This window comes from Chrysemys picta, chromosome 3, assembly GCF_011386835.1.
Source record: "Chrysemys picta bellii isolate R12L10 chromosome 3, ASM1138683v2, whole genome shotgun sequence".
NCBI lineage: Eukaryota > Metazoa > Chordata > Testudines > Emydidae > Chrysemys > Chrysemys picta.
Genome location: NC_088793.1, coordinates 199,359,622 through 199,378,561, shown reverse-complemented (window position 1 = coordinate 199,378,561; position 18,940 = coordinate 199,359,622). Strand labels below are relative to the sequence as shown.

The following is an 18,940-nucleotide window of genomic DNA, read 5'->3' as shown; positions in this document are numbered from 1 at the left end:
AATTGAAAGCTGAGGTTTGCATTACGTGTACTCTGCATCAGATCTCAACCTAGATACCTATGTGGGTGTCCAAGAGGAAAATACCACAATCTTTTGCAGCTCTTATAATTCTGCCTGAGCCTTCCACAAATTTCTCTCTGACCCAGTATTTCAGAAAAAGCCCCTGAAAAGTTATTATTTAAAAACAAACAAGATCTATCACTGGCCCAGGTGGAGACTTGTTTGTAATTCCCCTGTGAACAGAATTCTTAGATTTCAACCTGGTAGACCACGAAATGTACAATGTAGCCATGTCAACTAGCATGAGTCACTCAGCCGTCTGCTGAAATGTATACGGTTTGGAAATCATACTTCTTGTTCTATTCAGGACGATGATTCATCCTTGTAGTGAAGCTGTGACTTGCCTCTGCATGTTTTGCAATGCTGGCTGGCTTCATAACAGCATAACTGCATGCTGTGACTCCTACCAGATTTCTCAGCAAACATCCGAGCGAGGAGCAGGCTAATTCTTTAAACAATGGCATTCGCTTTTAGACAATTCTTCCTGGTAGCTGCAGATTTAACGCTTGCCTTGGCCCTTTCCTGCTTCCTTTATGCTTTCGTGTGCATCTGCACTGCATTCCTCACCTGCTTTGTGATCGTTTTCTCCTTGGGGATTGTGAAGAAAATGGAGAGAAATATTGACATAAAAGGGAGAGCCGTTGTGATTCTAGTGTCCAACAGCTCCATCGGACGGACGTTTGCCAGGAACCTGGACGAGGCAGGTTTCACAGTGTCTGCTGCATGCTGGCCACCTGAAAGAAACTGGGCAAAGGTTCTGAAGGAGGAGTATTCTCCAGACATGAAGCTGGCACAACTCCCTATAACTGAGGACGAGTATAAGATGACAATGAAAACCTTGATAGAAAAGCACTTATCTCTGAAAGGTAATATTTAGGGCAAGACTGTGGCTTATAGCAATATTAGAAATGACCCCAAAGAGCACATGTGTGTGTGAGGGCCCTAGGTTACCAGCAAACTAGGAAGGCAACCATACTGTAAGCATAGATCTCTAGGTATATTTGTTGTTTTGCATTTTGTTCTGCTTAGACAAGGAAAATAGACTAGTCAGTTTCACTGCTAGTTTGCATGCACTAAAGGGCAAACCCCGCCCTAGCGCTTGTGGAGGTAGGGTGACCAGACAGCAAGTGTGAAAAATCGGGACAGGGGGTGGGAGGTAATAGGAGCCTATATAAGAAAAAGACCCCAAAATCGGGACTGTCCCTATAAAATCGGGACATCTGGTCACCCTATATGGAGGGTCCCCTAGCAGCAGGATTGATAACAGTTCCACTGCACCAGATGTGAGCAGCCCAAGGAATTAAAGGGATTGAGCCATTTGCTGTGCAGATTCTCTGCTCCTGCATTCCGTGGCAGAGGTGCATGTGGGCATAGAGGGCTGGGGTCACCTCTGCAGAGGTAAGGTTGACAGGCTGGGAGAAAGAGCAAGAGATTCAAGAGGTTGGGTCAGTGCCCTAGGCAAAGACAACGTGCCTGGCTTTTGTTACACAGATCCAGAACGTGGGAGTGGGGTGGGGGAGGGGGCCATGTTAGATCCTCAGCCAAAAGCATTGCTGGCTACAAGATTGCAGTGGGCTAACACCTGCAGGTGGCTAAAAGATTGCAGCACTTTGCTTTCTGATCTGGACCTCACCACAATTATCCATGGCTGGGTTGTCGCCAGATTAGATGACATGGGGGCTAAACTTGAAGACAATTCATAAGCGTCACCTGGGACTGTCAGAGGCGGGCAGCCTGTTGAGGTGCGTTTCTCTCAGAGAACACACAACACCTGTGCCAGTGTGTTTCTGGATGCAATTTTAAAAAGTCCCAGTAGTGAACTACAAGGTGCTAAAGAGTTGGGGCCCTGGCTATGCCAACATCCAGAGGCAGATTAAGGTTTCATGGGGCCCTGGGCCAGATCAAGCAGGGGGTCCCTCCCCACGCCTTCCGCCTGCAATTCTGCCCCCAGGCTACCCCTTACCCCCCACGGCCCTGCCCCTGTTCCAACCATGCTCCGGCCCCATTCTGCTCCCCCCGCAGCCTGCAACCCATTTTCTCCTTCCTACCCTCCCGCCACAATACCGGAGAAGCTCTGTCCCCCCGCCATGGCTCTGGGGCCACAGCGGAGAGTGAGAGTTCGAGTTCCTCCAGTCCCAGAGCCGCAGCCGGGGTCTGGACACTGGGGCTTCCCCCACCCCACCCGGCACTTCTGCTGGGGAGCAGGGTCGGGGTGCAGGGGCTTCCCCGGCCCCAGCTACCTGGTGCTGTTACTTGGGTTGGGGCACGGGGGCTTCTGCCAGGGAGCGGGGTTGGGGCACGGGGGGGGGGCATTTTTCTGGGGCCCCCAAATTGGCTGGGGCCCCTGGGCACAGGCCCTTTCAGCCCAGTGGCTAATCCGCTGCTGGCAACAAGGTCTCTCTCATTGTTACTGTAAGAGTTAAGAACAGCAAAAGTGTTTGGTTTAAATCTGAGGGGTCTGGCAGTCAGATCTGGAGCAAGGGCTAATCAGCTCTGGGACTTACTTCAGTGGTTGGTTGGCAGAGCCCGATAGTGCAAGGTTTCGTCATGCTCTAAGCTCTGTCTAGCCAGGAGGGGTGTTTAATGAAAGAGGGAGAATTTTAGGTTTATGTTTAAGGGGAAGGATCCAGTCTAATACAGGCACTGGGCCTGTTGAATTTTAATGGATCTTTGTAAGGGGTTGTACATGTGGCTAGTGATTTAGGTAGATGCCTCATTAGAAATCAAAATACACAAATAAAATTCAAAAATATCTAGGGTTATAATAGTTGATACTAACAAACATTTTGGAAGGGATATGAAATGTCAAACTTCAGTGCTGATGCCAGTCTTTAACTATTAGAGATCAGGAGACAAGTTTTGGTTCCCACAAATCAAGAAGGATGTTGATAAATTGGAGAGGGTTCAGAGAGCCACCAGAATGATAAAAGCATGAGAAAACATGCCTTATAGTGATAGCCTCAAGGAGCTCAATCTATTTAACTTAAAAAGAAAAAGTTAAGAAGTGACTTGATTACAGTCTATAAGTACCTACACGGGGAACAAATATTTAATAACGGGCTCTTCAGTGTATCAGAGAAAGGACTAATATAATCCAATGACTGGAATTTGAAGCTAGACAAAGTCAGATGTAACGTAAACCTGGACGGAATTGTTGGGTATTTTATGAAATTAACCAGATGCCTTGGTCACGTTGCAATCGGAGCAAGAGTCCTCATGGGTTTATAAACTCTACCAGAATCCCTGCAAGCATTATGATCTCCAACAGTGTTGCTGTGGGTCCAGTATGCTTTGCTAGAGTCTGTAAATATTTTGGGACAAATCCTCAATGACATTAGTGAGCAGTTGCTTGTACCAGTAGTCCTATTGACAGCAGTGTGTGTATAGTATGACTATTTACCATCATCTCCAGATGAGGAGAATGCCTCATGTAAGGGAGCCATTTTGTCTAGGGAGGAGGAGAAGATACAATCTATCTACATGGCTAATAGGTTTCTTCATGTCTTAAGAAAAAAGGACGAGGAGTCCTTGTGGCACCTTAGAGATTAACAAATTTACTTGAGCATAAGCTTTCGTGGGCTAAAACCCACTTCATCGGATGCATGCAGTGGAAAATACAGTAGGAAGATATATATACTTAAGAAATTAGTCATGCATTTTTTTTCAAAAGGGTAGCTGGATACATACCTTAAGCTGGCGACACTCAATTATCCAGGTGCCTTTCCATACTGGAAAAAAGGCAGACATTACATAGACATCACACAATACATACGAACAGTCAAGAAAGTGGGGAAGTTCTATGGCCTGTGTTATGCAGGAAGTCAGACTTGATGATCAGAGTGGTCCCTTCTGGCCTCAAAATCCATGAATCTATCAAGATTTAATGCTAAGATCATGCAAGGAGCAGTTCTAGTTAAAGATACGCTTGCATATGCCCTATGTTATCTTTGTGTCATGCATGCACGCTCCAGCTCCTTGTGCTGACATGAGTTCCACATTCCTGTATTTCTTTACATGCATTCAGTTTTGCCAGTCGCCAGTGTTCAGAAAAACATGTGTCAGGTGCCCAAAAATTATGAGACTGGCTTAAAAATAATGATTTCTTTTAAAAAAAAGAAATGGGTCCTTTTTATTTGTCTTCTGGCTTTTTAGCCTTTAGGGTGCACTCGGGTCACCTTTTCAAGTTTTTCTCTGCAACCATGAGAGCTAGAAACATGTTTCTTTTACAGAGAGAGAGAGAGAGAGAGAGAGAGAGAGAGTCTCACCAAATCACATGCCTCCAGAAGCTGGGGCTCTAAGAAAAACATCCAGTATTACAAGAGTTGCTGACCCTCTGTATGAATGATCTGGGATCCAGCTGCTAGAGAGAATGCTGCTACTCCTGTTTGTGCTGTTGTCTAGACATATTGCCTGGAACTATTGTCTCTTGTTTTATGACCTTCAATGCTGGCTGCAAAGTGAGGCCTTGAGAGTAGCACAGTAAAGCAAGTTAAAACCGAGGAGATTCTTAAAGCTTAATATGGATGTGAAGCAGCCCCTCCCCACTGCAGAAAAGATATAGGCAAAACAAAACACAACTCTTGCCTATTAGCTTGATTAATTCCTATAGTGCTTGTCACCATGTTACCCAGCCATCCTGAACACAGGAGTTAAGGAACAATATATAAAGGGTTAGTCAAATGCTAAATGAAAATCAGTAATTGTTGCATCCTGCCCTAGCTTTTGCCTAGTCCAGCCAGTTCCAGAGGCGGCAGCTCTCAAGCAAGAGCACTCTGCTAACATGCATGGAGTTCTCAGATTTCTTAACGGCCAGGGCAGGGTACTGGGTGAAAGATGGTTTCAGATAATCCAATCCCAGACTGTTCAGATTTTAAAGATCATCACCTGCGGCTTGTATGGCACCCGGTGCAGATCTGAGCACAAGTGTCATGCATCCATGCTGGCCCGTGTCGCTCAGAAGCTGGGGACTTGGGCTCTGATCCTGCAGTGAGCTCCCTGTGGGCAGATCCCCATGGAGCCCATTGACTTCAGCAGGGCTTGGTGTGTGTATACACAGCACTCCACAGCGTAGAGCTGACTGCAGGATCAGGGCCTTGCATTCCACTTCTGTTGGAGCTTCTGGGGAGACTCCAGGGGGAGCCCCAAGGAGACCACTTTGCAGTGTTTTATACAGAAGATCCCAGCCTTTTCTGTGTTCTAGGATAGCTCGTTTGCTCAGACAGTTCATTCCTTCTCCATGTATTGCTTTCTGTTGTTGCATTTCTTGGACCAGCCTTTTCCCTGGCTGTCCCTAAATATCCTCAGCCCCTTGAGAGGTCTCCTCTTTTCTTTTCTCTTCCATACTCTTTATTCATTCTGCTTTTTCCACATTCTGGGCCAAACACCATCAACGTATTCCGTGTGTCAGTCCTGAGACCCCCATGCAGTTGCACGGGGTGGCAGACTGTCCCTTGGGGTTTGATTCACTTTCCTTCAGCCACTGTCAGTTCTATTCTGATTTATTTAATTCGTTTCATTTTCCAATTTCACACTCATTCCCTCTCCTTCGTACAGTTTTTTCCTCTCCTTTTTCTCCTCTCTACTCTATTTCTTCTTCACACCGCTTCCCATATTGCTCATCCAACTTTTTCCCATCACTCACCTAATTGCTACTTTCTACTTCCCCAGTGCCTAAGTCTCTTTCATTCAAAATACCATAGGATTTATAATATTCAACACCTGTAGTGCTTTATGTCTTCTGAATACCTTCAGGACATAGCTGCGGCAAAATATTAGCCCCACTGAAGTTAACAGCAAGACTTCAGTAGGGTAAGGAGTGTATGAATATGGTGTATGAATATGGGCCCCCCAAATCATTGACCACCTGTCTCACTCTGCTCATCTAATAACTAGGGATTGGCAATACCTACCTCACAAGGGTATTGTGGACATTAATTGAGTTAACACCTAAATAGTCTGGGGTCCCATTATCTGACAGACCATCTCTCATCCTGTACTCCATCACAGTGGTTAAAAACAATTGGGATGTGCTTACTGTTAGAACCTAAGTGTGAGGACTCCATTGGCCGCATTTGGCTATAAGTGACTTGGCCAAAGCCATATAGTAATTCACTGGAAGAGCTGTCATGAGCCCTGAGGAACTCCTGGCTTCTAGCCCCATGCTCCAGCCACGAGGCCATCCACACCTCTCCAAAAGGACAAGCTGTTCTTGCAATATTAGTTTGTCACTGATACCACACTTTCATCTGCCAGGCTCCCTTTCACCATCCCTTTTCTGATTAGTCACACAATTAAAGGCTGTGGAGTTACTCTCATGATTAAGGATCTGAGGGATGGAGCCTTTACGGTGATTCAATCATGGTAGTCAAGTAATAGACATTATGACTGAATAAGGCAAAAGAAATCCTGTATTAAAGAGCGCTGCATTACTTGCTGAACACAATGGGCTTGCACCTCTGAAAATGAGGCCATTTTCACAAGCAAATGGTGGCACTTGGAGGTGTAAATGCTAATAGCTAGGACTTATAACTTCCTATTTATGCCCTTAATATAAGTGTACGTACAAACATGATGCATAGTTCTTTGAAAATCGGACTCACAATTAAAATATCTCTCTGCCTCACGGCAGTGTTGTGAGCATTGTGTGTGTGACACTCAGATACTACAGGGACTAGGGCCATATAATAACATAGCTAGAGCTGACTGTACTGTTGTCAGATGATGCGAAGCCATGGAAGGTGATCTGTTTTAGGACAGCATGTGTTCTGGATGGTGCTTTCTATCCAAAGCATTTTTAAAGGCATCTGAGCATGATACACTTTTTGCCATATTTATTTAGGGACTTCTGAAAATCTCAACCTAAGAAGTTTAGGCATTGAACTCCCATGGACTTTTAATGGGAGTGCAGCCCCTAACTCCCTGAGGGGCTCTGGTAACTGCCTCTCTTAAATTTAAAAAATATACTCCACTCAAATAGCCCCCATTCCTGAGTTCTAAGAGCCTGGACAGGAGAGTAAACACACAATTCAAAAATAGTTAAAAGCAGCAACAGCAGTGGGCAGAGCCTCCCATCCCCCACAACACATATTTCCCTGAACAAAAATCACACCTGCAGCTGCTTCAGCCCTCCTCCGATTCCTGCTCAGACAGAGGTGCTCTGCAGCATGTAACGGGAAGGCCGCCCCCCAGCTGAGAATGCTCTGTTGGCGGTCCCGTCTTGTATCCTGGGGGCGGAAGTCTGGTTGAAGCATCACCCCCAATGTCTGACATGGCAGCATGTAGCTTCACTGTATAAGATGAGACGTGAGAACTACAGCATTGCTTTTTTGGGAGGCTATAGCAAAAGGTACCTTGAACAAAACCTCTGCTAGCTGGCACTTCCACTCAATGCTCTGTGGGTTTACCGGCCTAAGCATCCATCCAGGCTTCATCCTGTAAAAGGTTGAGTGACCTGTCAGTTCTCAGCACCTCACAGGATCATAGATTTTAAGGCCAGATGGGATATTTGTGATCATCTAGCCTGACCTCCGGCCTGTATTACGCAGGAGAATTTCACCAAGATGTCAAAAGAAAGGAACGGCCAACCCGCTAGGAGGAGATCCGTGAACAAGGAAAATTGTGAAGTGAGCCATAAAAAGTTCTGTTTGTTGTAAAGCACTGCGGATACCTGCAAGCTCAATGCAATAGGAATGTGTGCCCTAGGTGAATACAAGCTAATTAAAGCGGGAAAACTTCTTTTAAATTTAAGAACAGTTTAGATGGAAAATTGTCAACCAGCTCTAAACCGGAAGCATTTTTACATAATTAATGTCATTAATGCATAAGAAGAATTGGTGGTTGATGAATACCTCATGACTATTATGGAATTTAATTAAAAAAAACCCAACTTGTGTAGATTTTTTTTTTAAAACTACTGTACTGAATTTCTATGTCTAACTAGTAAACTGTTTTTCTGAGACTTATTGTACTGCAAACTCCCACGTAACAAACCCAGACAGCAGAATTATTGAGGCCTTTTCAATAAGACAAGACCGGCATGAACAAATTCCCCTTCAGTATTCTAGTAACTGCAGTATACTGGATTAGGTCTGACCTGCAGACAACTCAATCCCGGGAGCCTCTCCGTTGGAGTGAAATTGTTCCTCTATTTTCCTAGAAAAGTCATGTGAGGAATTGCCTCAGAAGTACAGTATGTGGTATTGCAGTTCTTAAAGATATCAGCTGAGAGCCAGATCTTCAGCTGGTGTAAACTGGCCAAGCTCCATTGACTTCAATAAAGTGATGCCAGTTTATACCAGTTGAAAGGTTGACCTGTTTATACCAGTTTATACCAGTTGAAAGGTTGACCTGTTTATACCAGTTTATACCAGTTGAAAGGTTTGCAGGTGGAGGCAGCTCTTTGTCAAGCTGATGAATGATGTGTACATATGAAGAAAGTTTTGCCCATTAAAAACCCTGAGTTTCATCAATGGTAAAGGAAAATGCAAAATGATAAACTTCCTAGATTTTACTCTTGTCTGTAGCTGGCTGGATTATTTTCACTGTGAACGAATTATCCAAAAGATTGAGCCTTCTTTCTGTTCCTGAACAACTCATCCTGTGTGACTGCATTTGGTATTCAGAAATATTCAAAGAATAGTTTGGCCAAATAATTTAAAAGCTAGGAGCTGTTTGAAGCATCTTCATTTTGAGTATTTGATAATCAGTGTGTGAAACTGACCATGTAGGTCACATGGTATTGTTCCTGATCCCTGATTGGATGGAGTAAATTCTTTACCCAGAAGAATTCATAAATAAATAATAGTGATTAACAAATTGTAAATAATGAATTAGCAAGCACACTTGTTCCTGCACAAATATCATGCCCTCCTTCACAGGCACGTGTCTATTCAAATGGGAAAAAATTCTCCCCTGTACAGAGAGCCTAGACAAGACATCTGCACCACCAACACTTCATCCCTAAAGACATGCTAACAGATCATTTGGCCCAGAGAGTTTTGGTTTTGCAACCAAAAGGTCCTTCTCTATTAATAGTGCAGTGTTATCGCTAAAAGTCCAACACCGCCAACCATCTTAGAAATGGACGGAAATGTACTTAAATGGCATAATCAAATTAACTGAGATGTAGTTAATGTAGAGCTAAAACGGGGTTCAGGGACTACACCTGCCCCTTTGCCTCACTGCCAATACTTGTGGTTTTGCAATTACATTTAAAATAAAGTTTCTCTTTGCTGTGGTTGTGTGAAAGATTCACACAAAGAACTGGGGAAACTGACTGACTATTGAGTGATAAGAGTGAAACTGACGATTAGAACGGATAGAAAATTGGAAAATTTCCATCTCAATTTCAATTTTGCAAAATCAAATTTTCTGTCAACACCCCCCCACACCTCCAACCCCCAACCAACCAAACATTTATTGAAGATTCTTGACCGCCTCTACTGACTATTCACAGAGTGCTGCTTTAATGCACAACGCAAATAAACTAAAAAACAGAGAAACATTCCCCCCCTTAACCCAGTTTCATTCAGAAACGAGAGATGTCAGGTAATACTTATAACAATAGTGGGTAAAAAAAAAGTCTGCAGACAGAAATATGACTTTTAAATTGATAGCGTCCTTTTCAAAAGTTACAATGATAGTAATAGAAAGTAAAGCCACACAAAGTTAGGATGATGAAGTGACTCAGCTCAGATCACAATATATAAAAGTAGGGAAATTCTGGGTTAAGGCTGTAACCCAGTTCGTAACTCACACCCCTGTCTATCCACTGGGCTATGCTCTAAATAAAATGCATCAGAGGGTTCACTTTCTAGTTACATTTCTCTCTTTTAGCCTTCTCCGAGGCAGCTCCTCCGGAATTTTTATTCGTGAGCCGTAACACCGGAGAGCAGTGCATGTCTGGTTGCATCAGTCATGTTGAGCTACATGATATAAAACAATACAACATGACTGAGATCACAGCCAAGAGGTGGGAGAGGCAGGGGGGGAAAAGATACTTTAAGTCAAAGCTCAGTTTTTCTGAGAAAGAAAAGAAGCAAAACATCAAATGTGCTTGGGCAGAATAATCTGGGGCAAGGGGGAAATCTTCCCATTAACTCCAGGTGGTATGCACAGTGGGCTACATGCATGTTTGGGGTAATAATAATAAATCCTAACTAATACTTTGCTGAAAAGCACAATACCATATATCTCAAAGCACATGACCGCTGAAGGTAAGTATTATTGACCCTATATAAGTAAGATGGTGGATGTATACACCAGCCAGGGAAAGCTAAACTACAGGTTAGCCCAAAGTCGTGTCCTAAGGGCAACCTCATTGCCACAAAAGGATTCAAAACAAGAGGAAAGCGGCTCCTATCATTTGCTATCAGCCACCACAGGCCTTTACAGCTTTCGACAAACTAGGAGTAAAGAGAATACGCTCTTCCTCGGGTACCTTTCCTAGGCCCCTTGCCAGGTCCCCCTAGAAGCATTTTCCACGAGGCCTTATTTCTACTCCTCACTCACTTTCTGAGGGTGAGCCAGGAGAACTCCTTTTATTGTCTCCAGCAGGGAATCATGGGATGACCAGCTGTTCTTCACCATCATGTGCCCTGTCTGGAGGCTGCAATTCCCAGTAACTCCTGGACTTAAATGGGATATGCCACCATAATAGACATACCGGCTGTGCCTGTGCTTAGAGATCAGTGCTTTGTTACAGCCTCAAAATCAACCAGGAGTCTGGTGGCACCTTAAAGACTAACAAATTTATTTGGGCATAAGCTTTCATGGGTAAAAAACCCACTTCTTCAGATGCATGGAGTAAAAATGACAGATGCAGGCATTGTTATACTGACACACGAAGAGAAGGGAGTTACCTTATAGGGCCAATTCAATCAGGGTGGATGTGGTCCACTCCCAATCACTGATGAGGAGGAGCCACCGGACTCCTTGTTGATTTTGTGGATACAGACTAACACGGCTACCCCTCTGATACTTATTACATCCTGTTTTACAGACAGAAAAACAGAAATACAAAGAGCTTAAATGACATTGCCAGTCAATGGGTTCGTCGACACAGCAGCAGGAAGATGGGATTCCCAGCTAGAGTAGACATACATGCTAGCTGCTCTTCAGCTAAAAATACTACTGTGGCCGCAGTGACACGGACTAACCACCCAAATACATACCCAAGGTGGCAGGTGGGATTGTCCTTGGGTGGCTAGCCCAAGCCACGTCCTGCCATGGTCACACTGCTATATTTAGTGCACTAGTTTGAGCAGAACTACCTCATATATGTCTGCCTGCACTGGGAATTACACCTCCCAGCTGCTGTGTAGACGTACCCAAGAAGACTCAGTTACTGAGTCCCATGCTTGTGCTTTGTGGAGTTTCAGCCATTTAAACCAGGACTGAATTTGTCTCAGTATGTTGTGTAGATATGGCTTATATATCGTTACATGGGGAAAAGCAACTTCTTAACTAGGAGGGTTACAGGGGGAAAAACCCCTGATGATTTTTGAAAAATGCCATTTCCATTTGGATGAAATTTTATTTGAGTGGAATTTTTCTGACTTTCTCTAGGCCTAAGTTAAATATTTGATAATATTGTTGGATGAACTCATAAGAGCCGTTTGATCTTCTATCAGCAATTTGACATCACTTCTCTGGACTGGCCCACACTGGAGTATAATGGACTGCTCACGATTTGTATTTATTTTTTCCACAGTTTATTTTATGCAACATTGGAAATATTTTGCATAAGCTGGTTGAAGCTTTTTGAATTTAAATTTTTTTCACGCAAATTATTTGAAGATTTTCATCATTTTTTTATTTCCCTTTTTGGCTACAGCTCGCAATAGTAAAGATTTGAAATGTTGATGAAATATTTTCATTAAAAGTTTCTACATCATCCTTTAGTCAGCTCTAATGTGAAGTATGTAATGCTAGAACTTTTGGAGAATCAGGTTTCCAGCTTGGATCCGTGTCTAATTGTGCGTCAGAACGGTTAAGTGTTATAAGGCTCAGATTTGCCTCATTTTTTGTCTAAATGCAGCTGCTACTTGCAATATTTATTTTTAAACAGAGTATATGTCACCTTTATTTGTGTACAGAGCAACACTATGAAATAACAGGAAAACGAATTTTAAAAGTTAACACAGCTCATCTCATGTCAATTTGACAGGCATGTACGGGCTGATGAAGAATCCTTCGGTCCTGATGTGGGAAGAACAGAAGCCAGACACAACCAGATTCTCTGAAGGAAAAACTTCTTATAAATGGAAGGATGTTTGCATAACTCCGGGTAGGATAAGCTTTAGCCAGTCGAGCACATCTGAATATGTTGCTCCTCTTAGTCCCTCTCTAGACTTGGGGGGAAAAAGTATTGGAAAAAAAATGTGTACGCCTATTTGTTTTAATGAAGACGGTTTTTAAACATCGCTTAGCACCTCCGATGACAGGGTTCAGTATTTTTAAAATGTGGTAGCTGCTCCTGGTCAACTTTAGACACCACCCCTCACTATGGTTGACCAGAACTAGCTTTGAAAACATATTTAAAATCCCCCATTTGAAAACACACACGTGCTTTTCTAATCTAGGCAGGGCCTTACGGTAATTAGAATTTGGCAAATAATTGAGTTTGTTGTTCAATGGCCATACTGGGGGAGAGGGGGGAGAAATTGATTCAGCTGGAATGAAATGTTTCATTTAATTCTTGGGTTCCCCCCTCCCCTTTTAAGTTAATTCTTGCTCAATTTCAAAACAAAAAGTGGTAACATTTTGTTTTGAAAATATTTTTTTAAAATCACTTTTTTGGCTATTTTTTTTTTACCCTGGTGTTCCCCCCACAGTCAAAACTCTTCTCTGAATTTGACCCAAATTTATGAACAAGTTTGGTCAACCTGACGCTTTGTTTTTCAGCAAATAAACTATTCACTGAAAAAATTTCACCCAGCTCTAGTTTGTTATGTGAGTAAATCATCTAGGGCCCAATCCTCTGAGATGCTGAGTACCTTTGGTTCCCACTGCTGTCATGGTTGTTGACATTTAACCCAATGGGGGTGAAGCACAAGGCACAGAAATTCTCGACAGTCTCAGTATCTTAAAGGATGTGGCCTTTATCTGGGGAAGAGTTTTCCTCATGTTTTGTTTTTCATATAGTGGACTAAATAACAAAATGGTAACACTGTAAGGACTTATCTAGACTAATACTTAGTTTGCAGCAAGCTGAGGTGCAGAACTACCCTGCACTAGTCTGCCGTGCACTAAGGGTAAGTCCACATCTGAACTGGGAGGTGGGATTCCAAGTTCACCTCGATGTACCTCTGCTAAGTCTGCCTGAGCTAGTGTCTAAAAATAGCAGCATGTCCGCAGTTGCATTCTTCTCTTTGCAGCCTTCCTCATGGCACTTCTCTTTCTCCCTGTGAACTATGCGGTGACTTTTGCAAAGAAGAAAAGCCAGCAGTTACTTACTAGCCTGCTGAAATCCAAAAACTGACAGGTGAGACATCATCTTCATCTCAGATACACCCAGCCTGGCAGAGCTAGGTAGGCTCCACTCATGTCACACTCCTGAGCAGACGCTGCCCCAAACTCCAAAAATCAGGGGAGTCATCCCAAAATCTGGGGAGTTCAGACCCGAGGCTATTTTCAGCCCTTTTAAAACAGGGGCTGTTTGCAAAATTCAGACCTGGCTTTGGTTTTTGATGTCCAGTGCTCCCAAGATCTGATGGTGTTCCGACTCAGAGTTTTGGTTTGGGCTAATCTCTAGTCTGGGGACATGAGACTGCAAAGTATGATTGAAATTCTTCCTATCCTGTCCTGTCCGGTATCTGTCCTTGCTTTGGAAATTCCTTCCTGAAAATTCACTGGGTCTGATTCTGATCTTTCTTACACCAATATGAATGAGAAGAAACTTCCCTGGCTTCACTAGATGTACATTTACAATGTTTTAACCTTGTTGGTCCTAGGCTATTAGAGAGACAAGGTGGGTGAGGTAATATTTTCTATTAGACCAATTTCTTTGGTGAAAGAAACAAGCTTTTGAGGCCTGAGGGGTCAGATATGGAGTGATCACTTTGTGAAAACTGTTCACCCATCCATGATATGGTATTTTTGTCTTTTATCATTTTCTGTGTGAGTTCATTCGAGAGCATAATGATTGTCTTGTTTTACCCACATAGTTGTTACTGGAGCATTTAGTGCGCTGGACAAGGTACACTGCATTTTGTGATAGGCATGTGTAAGACACAGGGATCTTGAAAGATGTGTTGTGGTGGAGGTGGGGTATTCATCATCATAGCAGGGGACATATGTCTCAGTCCTCATCCTCAAAGGAAACCCACAGAACACCTTCAAAAGATGATACCTTTGCTAGACACTAAAAATCATGGACATAGAAGAGACAGTTTTAATGAGCCATAAATCCAATCTGTAACTCACTAACCCTTCTTTGTCCTATGACTGCAGAGATGTTAACTGCCCAGTTCACCTTGAATGGTCTCTTGCAACATGTGTTAACTCCTTACGCTAAACAATCTGTTCCACCTTGTATTTAGCTGTCACCCTCTGAGTACATTTCCCAGATCCAAAGAAGAGCTCTGTGTAAGGGCGAAATCTTGTCTTTCTCACCAGCAGAATTTGGTCCAATGAAAGATATTACCTCACCCATCTCACTAGATGTATGCCAATATTAACCTTTTCCTGCAAAGCCCATGTGCTTTAACCTATGTCACATCACATGATGTCACTTACTTTTATGCTACCAAAAAACCTCCAAGGCAGAACCTTCCTCTGAGTCTCCCATTGGGTTCTGGGTTGCCTGCTTATTCAAGGCTCAATTCTGCTCCTGCAAGCACTTCCACTGAAATCAGTGGGACAACTTAGGAGGGAAGAAACCAGTCAGCACTGGTGGGAGAGTCAGGGCTTTAGACTGTAAACTACGTGGGGTGAGAACAATGGGCCAGATCCTGTGGAATTCTTCAGTCAATGGAGTTACCGTGGATTTGGATTGGCATCAGAGCAGAATTTGTCCAGGCCAATCTCTAATATCGAGACATAATGATGTGCAACACGCCTCAAACTCGGGACCTGAACTAGCCACCTGTTCATTTCCACAGTGAATTTAAGGTGTTTGTTCTGAACTATAAACCCCTAAATGGCCTGTGACCTGTGTGCATGATGGGCCATCTCTCCCCCACTGAAATGCTAGCACAGCTGCAGGCAATGGAAGCCCTCAAGACGGAACGGATAGGAAAGAGAGCTGCTGGCAAGGTGCGCTCCATGAGGGTCCCTCAACTTTGGAACTCAATCCCCTGCTTGGTCCAAGGTAGCTAAAGAGCATTGACCTTCAGGATATACTGCAAAGGCCCATTTACTTACCCATGCTTTTGGGGAAGGAGGAGTAGGGTAGAGACTGCCTTTGTACATGAGGTGGGTCATGTTTGGGTTTCTTCTCACTACTGATTGGCTTTTTTATTGGTTAAAGGCAAGGAGAGGCTCCTGGTTCAGTATGTATGAACATACTTCTTGTGGGTGGTAAAAGCACCGCAGAAGTATTCAGGTAATCCCATTGATTTCAATGGGAGTTAGGCATCTAAATACCTTTGAGGCTCTGGGCCCTAGAGCCTGATCAAAAGCCCAATAAAGTCTTTGTATTGACTTCAATGGATTAGACCTCAGAGCTTGGCACAGATGCTTTTTGAAAGCAATATTAGAAATGGAAATAAATCCATATCGACTTCTCTTTCATTTGGTCTGCACACGCTCACCAGTGGCTATGCAATAGTAGTGATGATGTGATATGGACAGGAAAACAGTTCAGTCGGAACGGAATAATTTGCATGAAATCAGAGTGAATGGAATTGTTCAGTGCTGAAGAGAGAGATTAACCCCCACCCCCCAAATACATTTATTTCAGCATGGAAGGAAACTTGTGGAATGACTCAACGGGTTAATAATGCCACAGTGAAAAGGAGCTGCAGGGAGGAGTAGCTTAGAACAGGACTGACTGATTCCTGACTTGCAAGAATCAAGTGCTGAATGGGGTCTTCAAACTTAGTCATAAGTCAATGAGAAAACATTGTGAATTAGATCTGGATCGAAGACTATTCCCCTAATTGTATTGCGGGTCTGCATCCAAATCACATTTGTAACCAAGAACATGGTTAATGTTGAAATTTTACTGGGATAAATGATCTAAGATGGAAGGAAATAATGAAAAACTCTCCTGAAAGACTGCTGAACGTTAAGCTTTTGACATACGTTGTGCTATGACTTGGCTTAATTGATGGACAAACTGTTGCAATTTGAAAGATGAAAGACCAACTCAGAATTATCATTACATATGTGAAATGTAGTCCAGTCCCGGCCCACAGAAAAGAACTACAGTTAAATGTCAAACTGAGCCCAAACTAACCATTCGAACTCAACCATATAAAAAAAAATTTGTTTTGATGAAAGCTGTTGAAATGAAATGTTTTTACATTTCTGAATTGAAAGTTTTGGTTTCTAGCCAAAAATGTTTGGTCTTCAGTTTTTCACCAAGAAGTCAAAATTTTCTGCGGTAAGCAGACACTTTTTTTTTTTTTAATTCATTTAGTCAAACACCCAATTTGCAGTTGAAAAACAGTTTCAATGGAACATTTTTAATCAGCTCTGGTGAGCAATAACATTTTGTCCAGAAATTCCTTGTGCAGTTTCAGATGGATAATGTATTCTTTATTTTCTCCGCTAAACTGTTGTGTATCATTGATGTGGGCTTTTAAATAGCTGCTGTTTCATGCATGGTTAAATGATTCCTATTTGTATTCACAGTGGTATGTATAGGCTGATTGTACAGTCCTTATTTGGACAAAACACCTGTTGGCGTCAATGGAAATTTTGTTTGCTTAAAGATATGATGATAGGCTACAATTTGTTTATAATGCTTTATGATCCTTTGGGATAAAAGGAACGATACATTTATAAAGTTATGGCTTTAAGGCAATGCTTTTGTGAAACCCAATTATGATATACCTGCCCTTAAAATATTTTAATACAAATTAGCTACATCAAAGTAATGCAGAAGTTATATGTTGATATTTTCAAAGCTGTCTAGGGGATTTGAACGCCAAACTCCCTTCAGTTTTAGTAGGAGTCAGCCACCTAAATTCTTTAAGCAGTCTTGAAAATCTCAGTCATACTGTATAACAACACTGACATAATTCACTGTTAAAGCTACCACCTTCGCACTCTTATTATCATCATATGTCCCCATTTAAAAGCCAAAGGGCAACCTAATTTTGCCAGACCAAAACAGATACACAAAAATCAGAGCTGGTCAAAATTATTAATTCTTTTATTTTTTAAAGAGTTCTTTTTTCTGAAGCAAATGTTTTTCCTTTCCCCATCCCCACCAAAAAAAATAGAAAAATGGAAAAGGAGAGAAAATGCCTAAAAAATGAAAAACAAAAACACAACTTCATTTTAGGTTTCAAAATTAATATATTTTCATGTTTTCAATTTTTTTTTTTTTTTTTTTTTGGCAGAACACTGACAAAATTCAAGAGTTTTGAGAACATTTTCTGGAAAACAATTTCACACACCCCATCACTCCCAAACATACCATTTTCCAGCCAGCTCTAATGAAAATGCAGCTGGGCTACAAATGTTCCCATGGCAACTAAACCCTCAAATTCAAGAAGTGACAATGGAAATGACAGCTGAGCACTAAAGCCCTGAACCTTCTCCCATTTAACTCAATGGCAAAATGCCCATTAATTTCACACATGCAGGACCAAGCTGTAAATACACCTGCCTTTCCTGGGTAACCCTCTCAGAACATTTCCCAGCCAAAAAGGTTTTACATTACATGAGCACTGACATTCTTTCCATTTTCAAAAATATCATCATGGCAAATGTTAAAACCAATCACATTCGTTGCCAGCTGCCTTTCTCAAAGCCACAGTCCCTAGATGCCAACTCTAGCAATGCAGTCCAAAAACACAGTACAAGGCCAATATCAGTACAATTCTACTGGGAGTGGTAATTCTCCTGTTAGAATACCTTGCTGTATTTTCAGGCCTGGTGCTGCCGACTTCCCTCACACGACTAGTGTTTACTCACATGAGTAGTCATACTGAAGCCAAATCCAACTGAGTACGGGCTACGCACCTGCATAATGTTCTGCGGGGCTGGAGTTTAAGATAAGAAGGTCTTTGGGGGCAGGAATACCATTTTATCTGCTCATATCACTGCTGCAAAGCACTGTAATGCAATGCAAATAATAAATAGCCATTATGGTGGTGTGATTTTATTTTATTGTTGCCAACTTGATCAATAAAAACATTGAATGTGCCCTCTTATCTGACCCACATGCTTGAGTTTCTTTTATATGTAACTTCAGAAAAATACAGAATGTATCCACGTGTTTGAATGTCCTTGTCGCTCAGTTATCAGTATACTAACCTATGGGCCAGGAAAGTGTGGGTTCAAATCCCATTCCCTGGCTCACACACACAATACAGCATGATAATTCCAGCTGTTAGAGGTACCATGCGTCATACTACATGTTGAGCTGAGCTCCTCTTCAAGTTTGTCTTTTCCAATGCTGGTATTCCTCCCTTTTCATTCAGAAGGGTTTGAGCTTGAGCCGTATCTTTCGGGTCAGTCTGGTCCCAGCTGGGAGCATGGCTTTCTCAGAGTTAGGATTTCATGTGTAGAACTCTGCCCCTAAGAGTGCCCATCTTGGATCAGCTACTATTCATTTAAAGTCCCCTGTTTCCATCTGCCATTCTGCATGGCTAGAGTGGCAGTGTTTGACACAGGGAGAGTCTGTTGTTAGGCCGTCGTGTCTGGTTAATGACCATTATCCCACTCATACGTTGCTGAGTAGTACTTTACTACACGAGTAATCTTA

The 18,940-nt window shown here is 42.6% G+C and overlaps 1 protein-coding gene across 4 annotated transcripts; it reads left to right on the top strand.

Moving 5' to 3' along the window:
- The first annotated feature begins 241 nt into the window (after nucleotides 1-241).
- Nucleotides 242-18,386, top strand: LOC101952640 (11-beta-hydroxysteroid dehydrogenase type 2-like). Of its 4 annotated transcripts, none has more exons than XM_005287412.5 (4): nucleotides 242-926; nucleotides 12,227-12,346; nucleotides 13,496-13,543; nucleotides 15,962-18,386. In XM_005287412.5, exons 1-3 carry the CDS (start codon nucleotides 518-520, stop codon nucleotides 13,516-13,518), a joined length of 552 nt encoding a protein of 183 aa, XP_005287469.2. In that variant the 5' UTR covers nucleotides 242-517; the 3' UTR covers nucleotides 13,519-13,543; nucleotides 15,962-18,386. The 4 variants fall into 4 exon arrangements, with proteins under 4 accessions (XP_005287469.2, XP_065445843.1, XP_065445841.1 ...); XM_065589771.1 differs by having other exon boundaries at nucleotides 318-926; nucleotides 17,571-18,386; XM_065589769.1 differs by having other exon boundaries at nucleotides 318-926; nucleotides 13,437-13,543; nucleotides 17,571-18,386.
- The last annotated feature ends 554 nt before the right edge of the window (nucleotides 18,387-18,940 follow it).

Excerpts from the sequence above, each read along its gene's own strand:
- LOC101952640 (XM_065589769.1), top strand. The coding sequence starts at position 518 with ATGGCATTCGCTTTTAGACAATTCTTCCTGGTAGCTGCAGATTTAACG. Across the intron at positions 927-12,226 it reads AAAGCACTTATCTCTGAAAG|GCATGTACGGGCTGATGAAG; the intron begins GTAATATTTAGG and ends TCAATTTGACAG. Across the intron at positions 12,347-13,436 it reads GGATGTTTGCATAACTCCGG|CCTTCCTCATGGCACTTCTC; the intron begins GTAGGATAAGCT and ends TTCTCTTTGCAG.